At 38.3% G+C, this 13203-nt stretch overlaps 1 protein-coding gene across 1 annotated transcript in view; it reads left to right on the top strand.

Moving 5' to 3' along the window:
- Positions 1 to 13203, top strand: part of LOC134754815 (ATP-binding cassette subfamily C member 4-like) — a 67881-nt gene that overhangs the window by 37597 nt on the left and 17081 nt on the right. The window contains exons 11-17 of the mRNA XM_063691202.1: positions 1850 to 1990; positions 2542 to 2629; positions 4528 to 4660; positions 5718 to 5933; positions 7575 to 7764; positions 10760 to 10896; positions 12986 to 13126. Coding sequence (XP_063547272.1) covers positions 1850 to 1990; positions 2542 to 2629; positions 4528 to 4660; positions 5718 to 5933; positions 7575 to 7764; positions 10760 to 10896; positions 12986 to 13126 — 1046 coding nt within the window. The remainder of the gene's footprint in view (positions 1 to 1849; positions 1991 to 2541; positions 2630 to 4527; positions 4661 to 5717; positions 5934 to 7574; positions 7765 to 10759; positions 10897 to 12985; positions 13127 to 13203) is intronic.

Consider the following 13203-nt stretch of genomic DNA (forward strand, 5'->3'; position numbering starts at 1 on the left):
ATTTGCTGAATAAATGTTTGATGTTTGATGAACTAAAAATTAAAATGTATAAAAATATCACATAATGTATATATAAATACACATATTTTTTTGCCACCCTGTATATGGATAAATGATTTTTATTTTTTTTGAACTCCATATGACTGACCCATTTTCTTTCACTGATATGCGTTAAAATTGTTAAATATCAAACGGTGTCGTCAACGCCATAGTAGGCCGAGTATAGGCCTAAGGTGTGGCGCCATTTATTCGAAAATGACGTTTTCTTGATTTCCGAGGCACGTTTATTTATCTTATACGGACTATACGGAATTACATATATCTTTGGTACTAGTAATCGCTATCATAGCAACACATTATAAATACTTTACAGGAGTTTTAAACTGTACCTGTGTGGATGTCGACTGATTGTGTGGGTAATGTAGGTTATATATGTATTATGTACGTAGGCTCTCACGCAACTGGTCTTAGGCTGCAAGGTGACTGCAGATATACACACAAGAACTATGCAATCATTTGTGTATTTGTACATACCTACAAAACAAATGCTTATGTTATGACGATATTTATTATACTTATTAATCCACGCAATTGCGGCGTTAAAGCGCTGAGTACTTTCAGCACAAGTTTTAAACCATGTTATTTATACAGTATGCTGTAGAGAAAAGTAGGGTGAGTTGTTCATCAGTTGACCACCCTTTTTTCGAGCGGTCATATCTCGGTAATTTTCAATTAAAATAAATTATTGCTAACATTAATCGATACTATTTAATTGGCTACAAATTTGCATTCAATAAATTTTAATTATACATGCTACGAATATTCGGCAACTAATCAATATTCGGCCTTTTCGGCCACTTTGCCGAATATTCGGTATTCGGCCGAATGTTGCTCGACCGAATACCAAATATCTGTTGCACCTACCTAAAAAGAAAAATTACACAATAAAAATAACCAAAAACTTGATTTATTTAAATTAAAATTTAAAATGTATTCTTGGAAAGTTTTAAATACGAAGACCCATTTTTGAGCATTTGTTGATTACAAAATATTTTATTTTTATCATGGGTCTGATTTCATTGACTCTAACTACATTCATAAATTTTTTTCAACAAAAATATATCTTAGCCAACGTTGTGCATTGTTGGCAAACTGTTTTCATAATAATAGTGACTCAAAATGTTCGCATATCATGCCGAATATTCGGCGCTTCGGCCGAGAATGGGGCCGAATATTGGGTAATCGGCCAAAACCACTATTCGGGGCATCTCTAATTTGAGTTTTCCTTATAGGTTTGATATTATTGTGCATTTAGAAAAAAAAATTGGCTAATAGTATCCACCCTTTAGGACAGTAGTAACCAGGGGGTTGTTCTAGAGTTAACCAAGTTGTACACATTTAATCACTAATTTTGTTCAACAAAAATATATCTTATAGCAAACGTTGTGCTTTGTTGGCAACAGTTTTCATAATAATTGTGACTCAAAATGTTCGCATGTCGTGCCGAATATTCGGCGCTTCGGCCGAGAATAAACTTCTAATTTTCTTTGACGGCACTGGACGAACAGGCGCGTGCATCTCTAATCAATTCGTATCCTAATTTACAACCACTTTGTGTTTAATTGATCTTATTTAAGCTCTTCACCAGACACGAGTACTCGTAAATAACAAAAACTGTCGACGTTAACAATTGTCAACCTCGCTTTACATCTAAACTACAACTTAAGTAACTTCTCTACTGCACAAATAAATGTCACCCCTAGTGTTCCCAATTAAATTCGCTACCATGTATAATGTAATGAGGAGGTACATCTCAGTATAACTTGGCTTTGCAATTATTGTTTATTAGGGTGAAGTGGAGATCGAGGGCAAATTCGAGGAAGTTTCCAAGTCGCCATTATTTAACGAACTGATCGAGGAGGACGAAGTGGTAGAGGAAGTAGTCCCAGTCCCGGGAACTCCCGGACTGCACCAACGGACACGCACTATGGTATGTCGTACCACTTTTGACACAGTTGATTGTCCATTAGTGTACTCTGATACTTTGTACTTACAATAGGATAAGGTATATCTATGTCTGTAATTAGTTTATGTAACTTTAGATACCATAGATAAAAAAAATACAGCGAATTTAAGTTTTAAATGTAACACTTGTTTTTGTTCTATTTCGTTTGTTTTATAAACTGGAGCTATATAAATTAATTTCAAAGCTAGATATACCTCATGTCATTGTATGTGCAAAGTTTCATTACAATCCAATACGTAGTTTTAAAAATGAGAGCGGAACTACGTTTGTATGGGAAGGTGCAATTCGGCCGAGCTTGCCGGGGACTTTTACAATCAATCAGTGTCAATTGTCGGTTATTACAAGCTTTTATTTATTTTGTTTCACCTGTCGCGGTGTCTAGATGTAGTTAAATTTAGCAAGTTAATTTCCTGTTGTCAACAGGGTTAACACAAATTAGAAAAATAAACTCTATAATGATCGTTTTGTCATTTATGTATTATTGAGTAAGTACCTAATAAAATTATTTTTTTCAGTCTCTAGTAAGCGCAGTTAGTTCAACGGTAGAAGCGAATCAGGAAGAAAACGAAGAACAGCCAGAAACCGCAGAGTTGATGGAAAAAGGTACATTGCGTGTCAAATGAGAACGTGCACAGAATTAGTATGCAAGCGGCGATTTTTTAACTGTCAACTTGTAACGGTTTTCGAGATAGAGACCTCTGACAGATAGACGGATGGACAGAGTAAGCTTAGTAATAGGGTTCCGATTTTCGCCCTTGGGGAATAAAGCCCTAGAAAAAAACCTACTCATCTGTAAAAATGGCGTAATAACTAGATTTTTCAGAGGGGATTAAGTGGAAGAAAACATGAGTGGTAATTTTTCCATGCAAACGTTTTCGACATTTTCCTCTCTGGATTTTGGCCCTAGATGAATATTTTTTTAGAGTTCAATATTACCAGTACCTGTGTGTACGTTTTGCTATTTAGGGTTCCGTACCCGAAGGGTAAAAACGGGACCCTATTACTAAAACTCCGCTGTCTGTCTGTCTGTCTGACCGTCTGTCACCAGGCTGTATCTCATGAACCGTGCGTGATAGCTAGACAGTTGAAAGTTTCACAGATGATTTATTTCTGTTGCCGCTATACAACACACACTAAAAACAGAATAAAATAAATATTTAATTGGGGCTCCCATACAACAAACGTGATTTATTGCCGTTTTTTGCGTAATGGTACGGAACCCTTCGTGCGCGAGTCCGACTCGCACTTGGCCGGTTTTTTTGATATTCTTGTATTTATAAGAACTAGGTTACTTCAAAAAGCACTAAAAACGGCCAAATAAAGGCGCCGTAAACAAACAAACGCCTAGCATACAAAATCGGTAACAATAAACGCAAAAATCAAAACGGCCAGACACAGATAATTAATTTTTCATTTCGTTCCCGTAAAAGTTCGTTACGTTTGGTTAAGATTTGGGATAGGAAAATGTCTTAACACGTATAAATACTAATTACTTAAGCCGCTTCCATATTCTGTTCAGACTTACCACAGTCTGGCCATCCATTCACTTGTCTGTTACTTTGTAACCGCTGCTGCTGTTAAAAGGGATGTTGACTTTATTTAAAGTAAATTATTTCACGCCATTCACGAAATTAAGCACCAGACAACGTAAGAACCAATATTCTACAGTTGTGAATTGACCCTTATATATATGAAGCTAAGACCTACTTTTAAACTGATAGCCTTAGCAAGAGCCGATTCATAACTATCAAGTATTGGTTCTTATTATGTCTCACCGATTAGGTATAGAGTATTGTCAAGAGAGGAATAATTTTATACCATTTTCTTTCGAGGGTAGCTCTTAAAGTCTTAGTCCGCTGCCATACGAGAAATGCTCCAAGAGATAGTTCGGATCCGGAAACCGATAAGTATCAACTTTTAGTTAGTTGTTTCGCATGGTATGTACTGGGACCCCAAAACTGCCGGAAGACAATGACGCAGGCGCAATACCGCCTTTACCATAAGGTCACACAGGGGCACGGGCCCCCATCCTCAGGGGGCTCCGAAGGACAGACTGTAACAGTATATTTGATTACCTATAATAAATAGAAGATCATAGTAGAAAAATGTCAGTTTACTTAATCCCTTTCTTTACTTTCCAAAAGGGCCCAAAATTCTTGAGTGCCCAAGGGCCCCAGCATAGTTTAAGGCGGCCTTGCGCATGCGCACGTCTCCCGTGTAATTAAGCTATCAAAATGGCTCCCTCTTCGTTGTGAAAAATGCGAATTGAACCCTAACTGTGCATTGCACATACACGTATGGGGGGCTACCCCCTATATGCTAATATATGAAAGCTGATTAAATAGTTATACCTACTGAAAAATTTAATGCATTAGTTTAACAATTATTTATAGAGAAGTAAAACTGATATCAAAAATATCACCTACATTTGTGTAGGTACTACAATATAAGAATACTATAAAGGACTTGTTTAATGATTGTTCCTCACTGTCGGTTGTCAGGACGCGTGTCGGGCTCCGTGTACGCGCAGTACTTCCGAGCCGGCGGCGGCTGGGGCCTGCTGCTCTTGACCGTCCTTGGCATCGTGCTTGCGCAGGTGATCACGTCCCTTAGCGACCTATGGCTCACACACTGGTACGTAGTTGTGCTTGTTGCCTTATCAATTTGCGTTTTGAGATACTCCATGTATTCGGAGAAACTTCATACTTACTGGAGCCATCCACGGGAGAGTAGCTCTGAGGTACCCACGGATGGATCCTTACTGATATGTGGGATATGCTTATTGCTTATTTCAATGCTAATAGTTTACATAAAATCATATTTTTAAATTCCAAGTGTCTAATTTCAGGTATGGAAAGTTATTCGTTATTACAGTTGTGTATTACAATAATTAAATAATTTCAATTTAGTTGTCACGTGAAGGTGCCAAAGTAGAAACAGTATGTTTGTTTCATGTGAAAAGTTACTTGAATACTTCTACTTGGGCTCGGCTATCATTACGGCCTATCTGGTGTACTATTTGACTTATGAGTAACATTCCTGGGTGTCGTCCGGCGATACTCCACCTACACTCTGTATCTTTAGGTATTTAAATAAAAGTAAACAAAATCTACCCTCAAATGGCTCCTTAAGCCAGTTGAGGGTAGTTGAAAAGAAAACATTACATGATCAAATAATGTACGATTAGGTTAAAGTCAGGTCGTTCAGTGACAGATCCAAGTGGTTTTGTATTTTGTTGATTAACCAATAAATGTTATAACTACCCGAAAATGTACAAATTGTTTGTTTACTTTTATTTAAATACCTAAAGATACAGAGTATAGAGCTTCATAACCTTCGCCCCTAAACATCTGAGTTACGCCCGAGATTTGAAAACATGCATGCACATTGCAGGGACTAGTTTAATCTACGAAAGACATAGTTGCTATGCTTCATATAGTTTGTCAAAGGACTGTCTCATTTCAAACATAGACAGAGAGAATCATACTATCTTTGTCTTACACTAGTACTAGCACCACAAAGAAAAGGATGAGTATAGTTTTTTTGGTTCTTATTTACTGCCAATTTGGTTTGACCAACTATATCTAATCATTTAGCCAGACAGTTTATCTTTAACATTTATTCGCCTATAAGCGAGTCTAGCACGAAGCTGTTGCACCACATTATGTAAAATCTAATGTTACCTTTTCAGGATGAACAACATCGAGGCTAATATTGTGGAAATGGAAAGAAACCAGAGCATTGCCTCCAATTCTTCAACCTTCGACCTTAACAGCACTTCATTCCCCGCCAACTTTAGCAATGCTTCTGACCCCCAACAACCGGCAATGACCATTGAAGAATCAACCTTTTATATCTACATATGGGCTATTGGTATTCTCGGCTGCATAATACTTACTACCGGCAGGTAAATATCGAAACCAAACAGTTACGCCTACGGCTAGGGAACTAATCCATTTATTTTTTAATAAATATTTTGATTTGTGTAATACCTACCAGAAAAAGAAGTTGGACTGGTTTCATAAGCGAATCCTGTTTGGTTATGTAGTGGTAAATGAGAAATGTCTACACGTGACTGTTTTGACTAAACGTCGCAAATATTTATTTACTGCCTCAGTTATCTTCAGAATATACCTCGGTTCGCAATTTGCAAACCATTTTGAATAAGTCGTCAGTTCCTACGAGTTGTTCCTATATCAATATTTGCATAGGTACCTACTAAATTTGATAACTAGACTATGTACATATATACCTACTGCCAACTGCAATCGGGCTGAAAACATAATGGAGTAGGTATTTTAACAAATACTAAGTCCATGTTCGGGCGTTATCATTGAAATGCGCGATGATTGTTCCTAAAATAGGCTCCGTGACGTAATAGTGGGTACATTACAGTCGTTCGTAATGCGCGTGATTTCGATGACGTCAGGGTACACTGCGCTAGTCCGGAGCAAACTTGAGGGCGGAACGCGCATGAGGACAAATACATCTTGCTTTTGGAAAAAATCCAAAGTCTTTCCAAGATTATTCTACAAAAAGATTTACGGGTATTACCCATATACTTACTTATGTAGTCATCAAAGTTCCACCTTGGCATTTTAGGGTTTAATACCTTAGAAGAAAGACGCAACTATGGGCTATGGGCACAACTTGACCTCTGCCTGTAATATTCTGCGAGAAAACTCGTACTGCCCTGAACTGGTTGCACAAACCGTACGCCCCTGTTCGTCTATTCTATGGCTAAGGCTAAGGCCCAATTTAATTTGCGACCGCGAAGTCGTCGGTTATTAGCTGTGCCTAAAACACGCACTATGTCCCATGGCAAATCAACACTTGTCCGCGCTCTTCAATATACAGATCCCGTGCTGCTACGCGAAAATGGCGAAAATTACAGTAAGTACATATGGCCCATGTTTAAAGTTTCAACATAGGCACTTACTCGTAATGTGCTAATTACCGCAACCGCACCATATGTAATGTAAACGGATTTTTCACTTGTATGTCGTAGGTAATCTTTCTTATTCGCAATGTATGGCATTACAATACAATTAATATTTAATTTAGAGTTAAATAGTGAGTTCACAATTCTTTCTACTCAAATAGTTGTTGAAACATAATTTACACCGTTTCGCTATACAATTTGTTCGAGAGGTCGGTAACCTCCATCTAAAATGTTTTAACAACGTTAAGCTAACCTCAGCTTAGATAACAAAATATTTAATGATAATGAGTTTGAATACTATGGCATCAATAAACATAAACTTTCGTGATTTTGGGCCATATTAAATGCCCCCCATTGGCGCTTTGTTGTGCCTTGTTTTATAATTTAGGTGGACGGTATAATGATGGTAAAAGTATCTAAAGCATAATATATTAATCAAGAGATCTTACATTGCATAGGTGCAATGCACTCATTTGTGATATTCAAAGAAGAAGAAGATCTGAGAAGCTTAGATTACATAATAAAGATTTTGTATGACTAAAATTGTAAATCTTTATCAGGAATAAAGCCATACGATATAAATTACATAATAACGTTTTGTCGTAGATCGATATTGTTCCTGTGGGTGTGTATGAGGAGCTCGATCAGGCTGCACAACCAGATCTTCAGCAACATTCTAGCGGCCACCATGCGCTTCTTCGACACCAACCCCTCAGGGCGCATCCTGAACCGGTTCTCCAAGGACATGGGCGTCGTCGACGAGATCTTGCCGAGGATGTACCTGGACAGCATCCAGGTAACACCGGACTGACGTTTGCTACTATCAACACTAAACAGCTATAGAGCGGGTTGGAGAGATAAACTAGCATTCATTGCATTACGTATTATATAATAGTACGTGTATAGTAGGTACCTGTTTAGAAACACCACCACCCACCCAGTAAATAGTAATAAAACAATTGTAGTCAGATAATCCGAATACTTCAGATCGTCGTGTAATTCCGATACTAGATGGCGGAAAATTACCCACATTCACATTTTAAATATATGCAACGGTAAAATCAGTTGCAATATGTGTTTTATTTAATCTGAATGCATTTAACATTGTTAGCAAATTTACTTTGCGGCTATTTGATGTTTGTACAGGCGATCGTAGAAGATAATCTTACGTGCTTGTATGTAGGGTAATTCAAGGATAGATGCATCGATTTCAATTTCTACTAGTAGTACGAGTAGGACTGAAACTAAAACTCCACTACATAATAGCAAGCGCTCCCCCTGCAAGCCTCAGGGCCGCTGTTAACATGAGCGCGAGAGCACCGTTTTGTCAGTGGGTGCCAAACATTCGGCGGCCAGGCTTCGAATAGCGTCAAAATAATATTCATAACTTTCATAAGCATTTATTTTCGAATAATTTTTCACTCGCTTACGATTTCTGTTTTTTATCAATAGGTTTGAGTGCACTGAAGCTTAAGTTGCATGGATAAATATATTTTATTCTCATTTTATTATCACTGTATTTTTTATTGAAAAAGGCATCTATCCTCTGCAAAAAGTATAGTTGCCCCGATTTTTGATCGGTATAAATGCCCCAAGAACATCCCTAGGGGCAACTATCCTCAACGGTTTTAAGAATAGTTATATAGCAGAGGGGCGAAATACCTCGTAAATATAAGAGGAAACAGGGTGTTGTCCCGCGTAGCATCGCCTAATCTGAAGAAAGCTTGCAAGCAGCCTTTGATAAAATTAAGAAGGAAGAAAAATGAGTTCACGAAATAACATTAGCATGTGTAATACCGTCTAGAACACGACGACGACGTTTTAAAATAATGAATGTAAAATACTGATAACTTTTAGTGTAGCTTGTTTGATTTCAAAGGGCATGCATCTATCCTCGGACCCATTTTCGCGACGAGTCATCTATCCCATTTTTAAGAGGTCAACAACAACACGATTTATACATAATCTGTGCGACTTATATAAAAACAAGTACAGTAAAATAATAGGTTAAGGACCATAGGTATCATACGTATAGGACACATTGCTATAATATGATGAACTATTGAGTTATAAAGCTATTTCAAAAAGTGGGGCATCTATCCTAGAATTACCCTATATTATGTATAACCCAATTCAGGGTTCCGTGCCCGAAGGGTATCTACCAAACGGAACCCTAATGGCTGTTACGGATTATTCTCACTAGTTATTGTAGTTAGTGGTAAACAACTGAGATTTTTTTTTACCTTTTACCACTGGGAACAACGAAAAATATTGACTCCAACTCAGAATTCCCAGCTAGCACCCCTCAACTCCCTCCTCCTCCCGTAATTACTAAAGTCGTATCTAAAACTTAAAAGTGTTAAACGCGGGCGTGTATTTTATGTCTTGGACAAAAAGAATTGACACCTACTGTAGGCATTCTTATATTTGTAAACGTGATTGTATAAATGACAAACGACAGGTAAAAGTCAGGAGCTAAATAAGTTCTTGGCAAAAATTTAATTGTTGGTACAGTCGCCATCAGATATATCGGAGCGGGCAAGGTATTCACAATATCTGAACACGCACTCTAACGCCCTAACAATAGAGGCGTGTTCAGATATTTGTGAACTCCTCGGCCGCTCCGATATATCTGATGGCGACTGTACAAGCTTTTATCGTTGACTGTACTTTTCCACAGGTAACTAATACTCATAGAGACAATTTTATAAACCCCAAACACATTTAGGTTCTGTTGTTTTATCACAGAGTTCCTATGGCCACCTCCCGTCTCCATCATCAGATCAGCTCGATGGTACCATAATATTGCAATGTCACCCGACTTACATATGTATAGAAGTGGGTAAATTTTAACTTGCAAGACCACAGAATATGTATAATAGTACTAGGTACAGAAGATTCACTCCCTTACAAAACGCGTGTACCACGCGCAAGGCTGCGCAAGCGCGTGCAGGCGTCCGTTCCATAGCGGTGTGGTGTGCGGCAATTACTATGGCAAAATCTCAACATTGAGGCGGCCGCAGGTACTTGTAGCGACGTGACGAAATCGCGGAGTGAGACACGCCTGCAATAGATACATGTGATAGGTGGTACATTGCAAATTAATAAAAAGCTTGTAAAAAACTTATGTATTCACAGCTGACAAGGATCCTTTGATATCAAATGTCAACTCTGATATCGGACGTGTCGAGATTGTCATTTGATCATGAGTGAGTTTGCAACGCCAGAAGAGATATCTTATGTAGATAACATTTAGTATGGTCTCGAAAGAGTTGAAAGGCTGAAAAACCTCAAGGTTGAGCTCATATGAATCGTTTGTTAAGGTCGACCGATAAAATTTTAATAAATCATCACTATCGATCCGATCTCAGATTTATATCCCAATCTGCTTTTATGTTATTAGATACTAAAATTGTTCATTTTTATTATCAGGAAAGTAAAATCAGATATTAAGTAAAAACTGTTTTCTTTTGAGTTTTGAGTAATCATGATTTGGCAAATCAAATGAAATAATCATACGCAGCAGGTCCCTACATGGCACCTACACAAATTATACATTTTGATTATCTTCTGATTAGTTCTGATATTCAAAACCGTTTAGACCCACTTGCGCCATCCAGGGTTAGCCACTAACTCGGGGTTAACCGGTTAAACCCGGAGTTACCAGTACAATTTAACCCAGTGTTAACGGTTATCTCCGAGTTATTGGCTAACCCTGGATGGTGCAAGTGGGCCTTGGGGCAGTAATAAATAATATTAGTAACAGTGGTTCATGTCATGTCTCTTGCCAGGTAATGATGGTGATGAGTGGAATCCTGGTGATGGTCGCGATCGTGAACCCGCTCATGTTGTTGACGACGCTCGTGTGCGGCGTGCTCATGTGGATCTGGACCGTCATCTACCTCAGCACGGCACAAGCTATTAAAAGGTACGCTGTACTCAAGCTAATGATTATGATGAGAGGTATCTATAGTTTGGCATGCCATTTCTGTCAGTAAAAAAAGGCGGCAAATTTAAAAAATGTAGGCGCTAAGGGTTGCATCCCAAAGATAATTTTAATTTCGCGCCTTTCCTACTGACAAAGTGGGTTTGCCAGAGTGTAGATTATGATGGCGTCTGTTCTGAAAAGATCTGCGGCACTCGTTGAACGGGGCCTCATTTTTTGTCACCTAGAAATCTTTATAGTTTCGCCATGTCCGTCTCTCTGTCCGTCTGTCCGAGGCTTTGCTCCGTGATCGTTATCTAGCTATCTAGCTGCAATTTGGCATGGATACATAAATCATGCATTGCGACAGAACGGTAAAATAAAAACTATTAAAAAAATTATAAGATACCTGGGGCCATACAAAATGAAATTTTTTTTGCTTAGACCCAATAGTGTGGGGCTGTTGGATAGGTCTTTCAAAACGAATAAGGGTCTCCAAAACCATTTCTTATAAAGTTAATATTTTCGGAAATAATCGCTCCGAAAGAAAAAATGTATGGCCCCCCTTTAGCTTTTGAACCATGGGTCCAAAACATATGAAAAAAAAAATCGTGAAACAAAAGCTTAATAAATACTCTCAATGAAAACTGTAGCGAACATGATAGATCCAGTCGTTTTTGAGTTATTGTAAAAAATCTTCACTTCTTAGTAAAAAGACGTACAAAGCGCTGCGAAGGTACTCCCTCATGCTTGTAATGTACATGATACTTACTAATAGTCCCCGTTTGGCCGATTTTTATTAGTATTGAACAATAACAAAAATTTAGGTATTAACGAACTATTACTATTTCTTTATAGGCCAGGAAATAAATGCCCAAAAAAAGTTATAGAAGGAAATGCTTGGAACACAGTTTTTGACTTCGTAGCTTTGTTTGGACTAGTTAGGAGGTGAACATATCAAAAGTCCTCGGCCGTAACCCTGGTGCTGGGGGGAGAGGGAGGTTTGAACGTTCCATTTTTCGGTTTTTCGATTATATCTCGGAAATTATGCGTCTGAGCGACTTGGCCACGTATACAAAATGAAAAGAAATTTAATTTGTTACAAGTTTTATTAAGTCAAATTTTTCGATATCTTGTATAGTTTTTGAGATATCCGCTCTTGAAGGTTTATTTAGGGCTCTCATTTTTATCTTGATTTTCTACATCAGTGAAGCTGCTAGGCCGGGTTTGGTATCGATTTCGTATAAATTGGGGGTGCTGAATTCATTTATGGTATCAACATTGACACCAATCCTAAGTAAAAACAAAATTAAAATAAATTGTTTTTTTTTTTTTAAACTCCTCTATACGCTTAAACCGCTGAACCGATTTCGTTGAACTTTGGTATAGAGATGGTTTGAGTCCCGGGACAGTACATAGGATAGTTTTTATAACCAAAATCATCTTTTAAGGGTGTGGAAAGTGGGGTGGAAATTTGTATGGGGGATCAATAACCGTTGAACCTATTTAAATAATATTTGGGATGGTTTACATGTTTGATTTAGTTGAAAATGATACCAAACATGACTTCAAACCTAAATTTAAACAGTATTAACCTCAGCCAAACCAAACCCCACACCAAATTTCACACCTTGAAAGTAGGATGTTTGAGATAAAAACTATATTATACCCTGTCTCGGGACTTAAAAAATACAAATTAAATCACTTTTAATTTTGTATAAGTGGCCATGTCGCTCAGACGCATAGTTTCTGAGATATAATCGAAAAACCGAAAAACTGAACCTTCAAACCCCCCTCTCCCCCCAGCACCAGGGTTACGGGCAGGGACTTTTGATATGTTCATCTCCTAACTAGTCCAAACAAAGCTACGAAGTCAAAAATTGTGTTCCTAGCATTTCCCTCTATACCTTCTATTGCTTGGCCTATTAGGAAACTAATCTTCCTTGAGCTGTAGTCTTGATGCATTCAAGCAAGTCATTTGAAGTTATTTAAGAGGCAGTTTTTAATAAATCTGCCGAAAATAAAGAGTGCCGGATGCCGACCGATAAATTTAAAACATTATATAGTGGTGATAATTAGTGGTATTTTTCAGAGTGGAAGGAGTGGCGCGCAGCCCTGTGTTCTCGCACGTATCGGCAAGCATGGCTGGGCTGACGACGGTGCGCGCGTGCGGCGCCCAGGTCATGCTGCAGCGCCACTTTGACGACAAGCAAGACGTGCACACCGCCGCCTGGTGAGTGTCTCTACACGCATATTATCTACCAGCCAATGTTGTCAGAGTCAGAGTGGAGGGAGTGACGCCAGCCCGGT

This window comes from Cydia strobilella, chromosome Z (genome assembly GCF_947568885.1).
Source record: "Cydia strobilella chromosome Z, ilCydStro3.1, whole genome shotgun sequence".
Classification (NCBI taxonomy): Eukaryota; Metazoa; Arthropoda; class Insecta; order Lepidoptera; family Tortricidae; genus Cydia; species Cydia strobilella.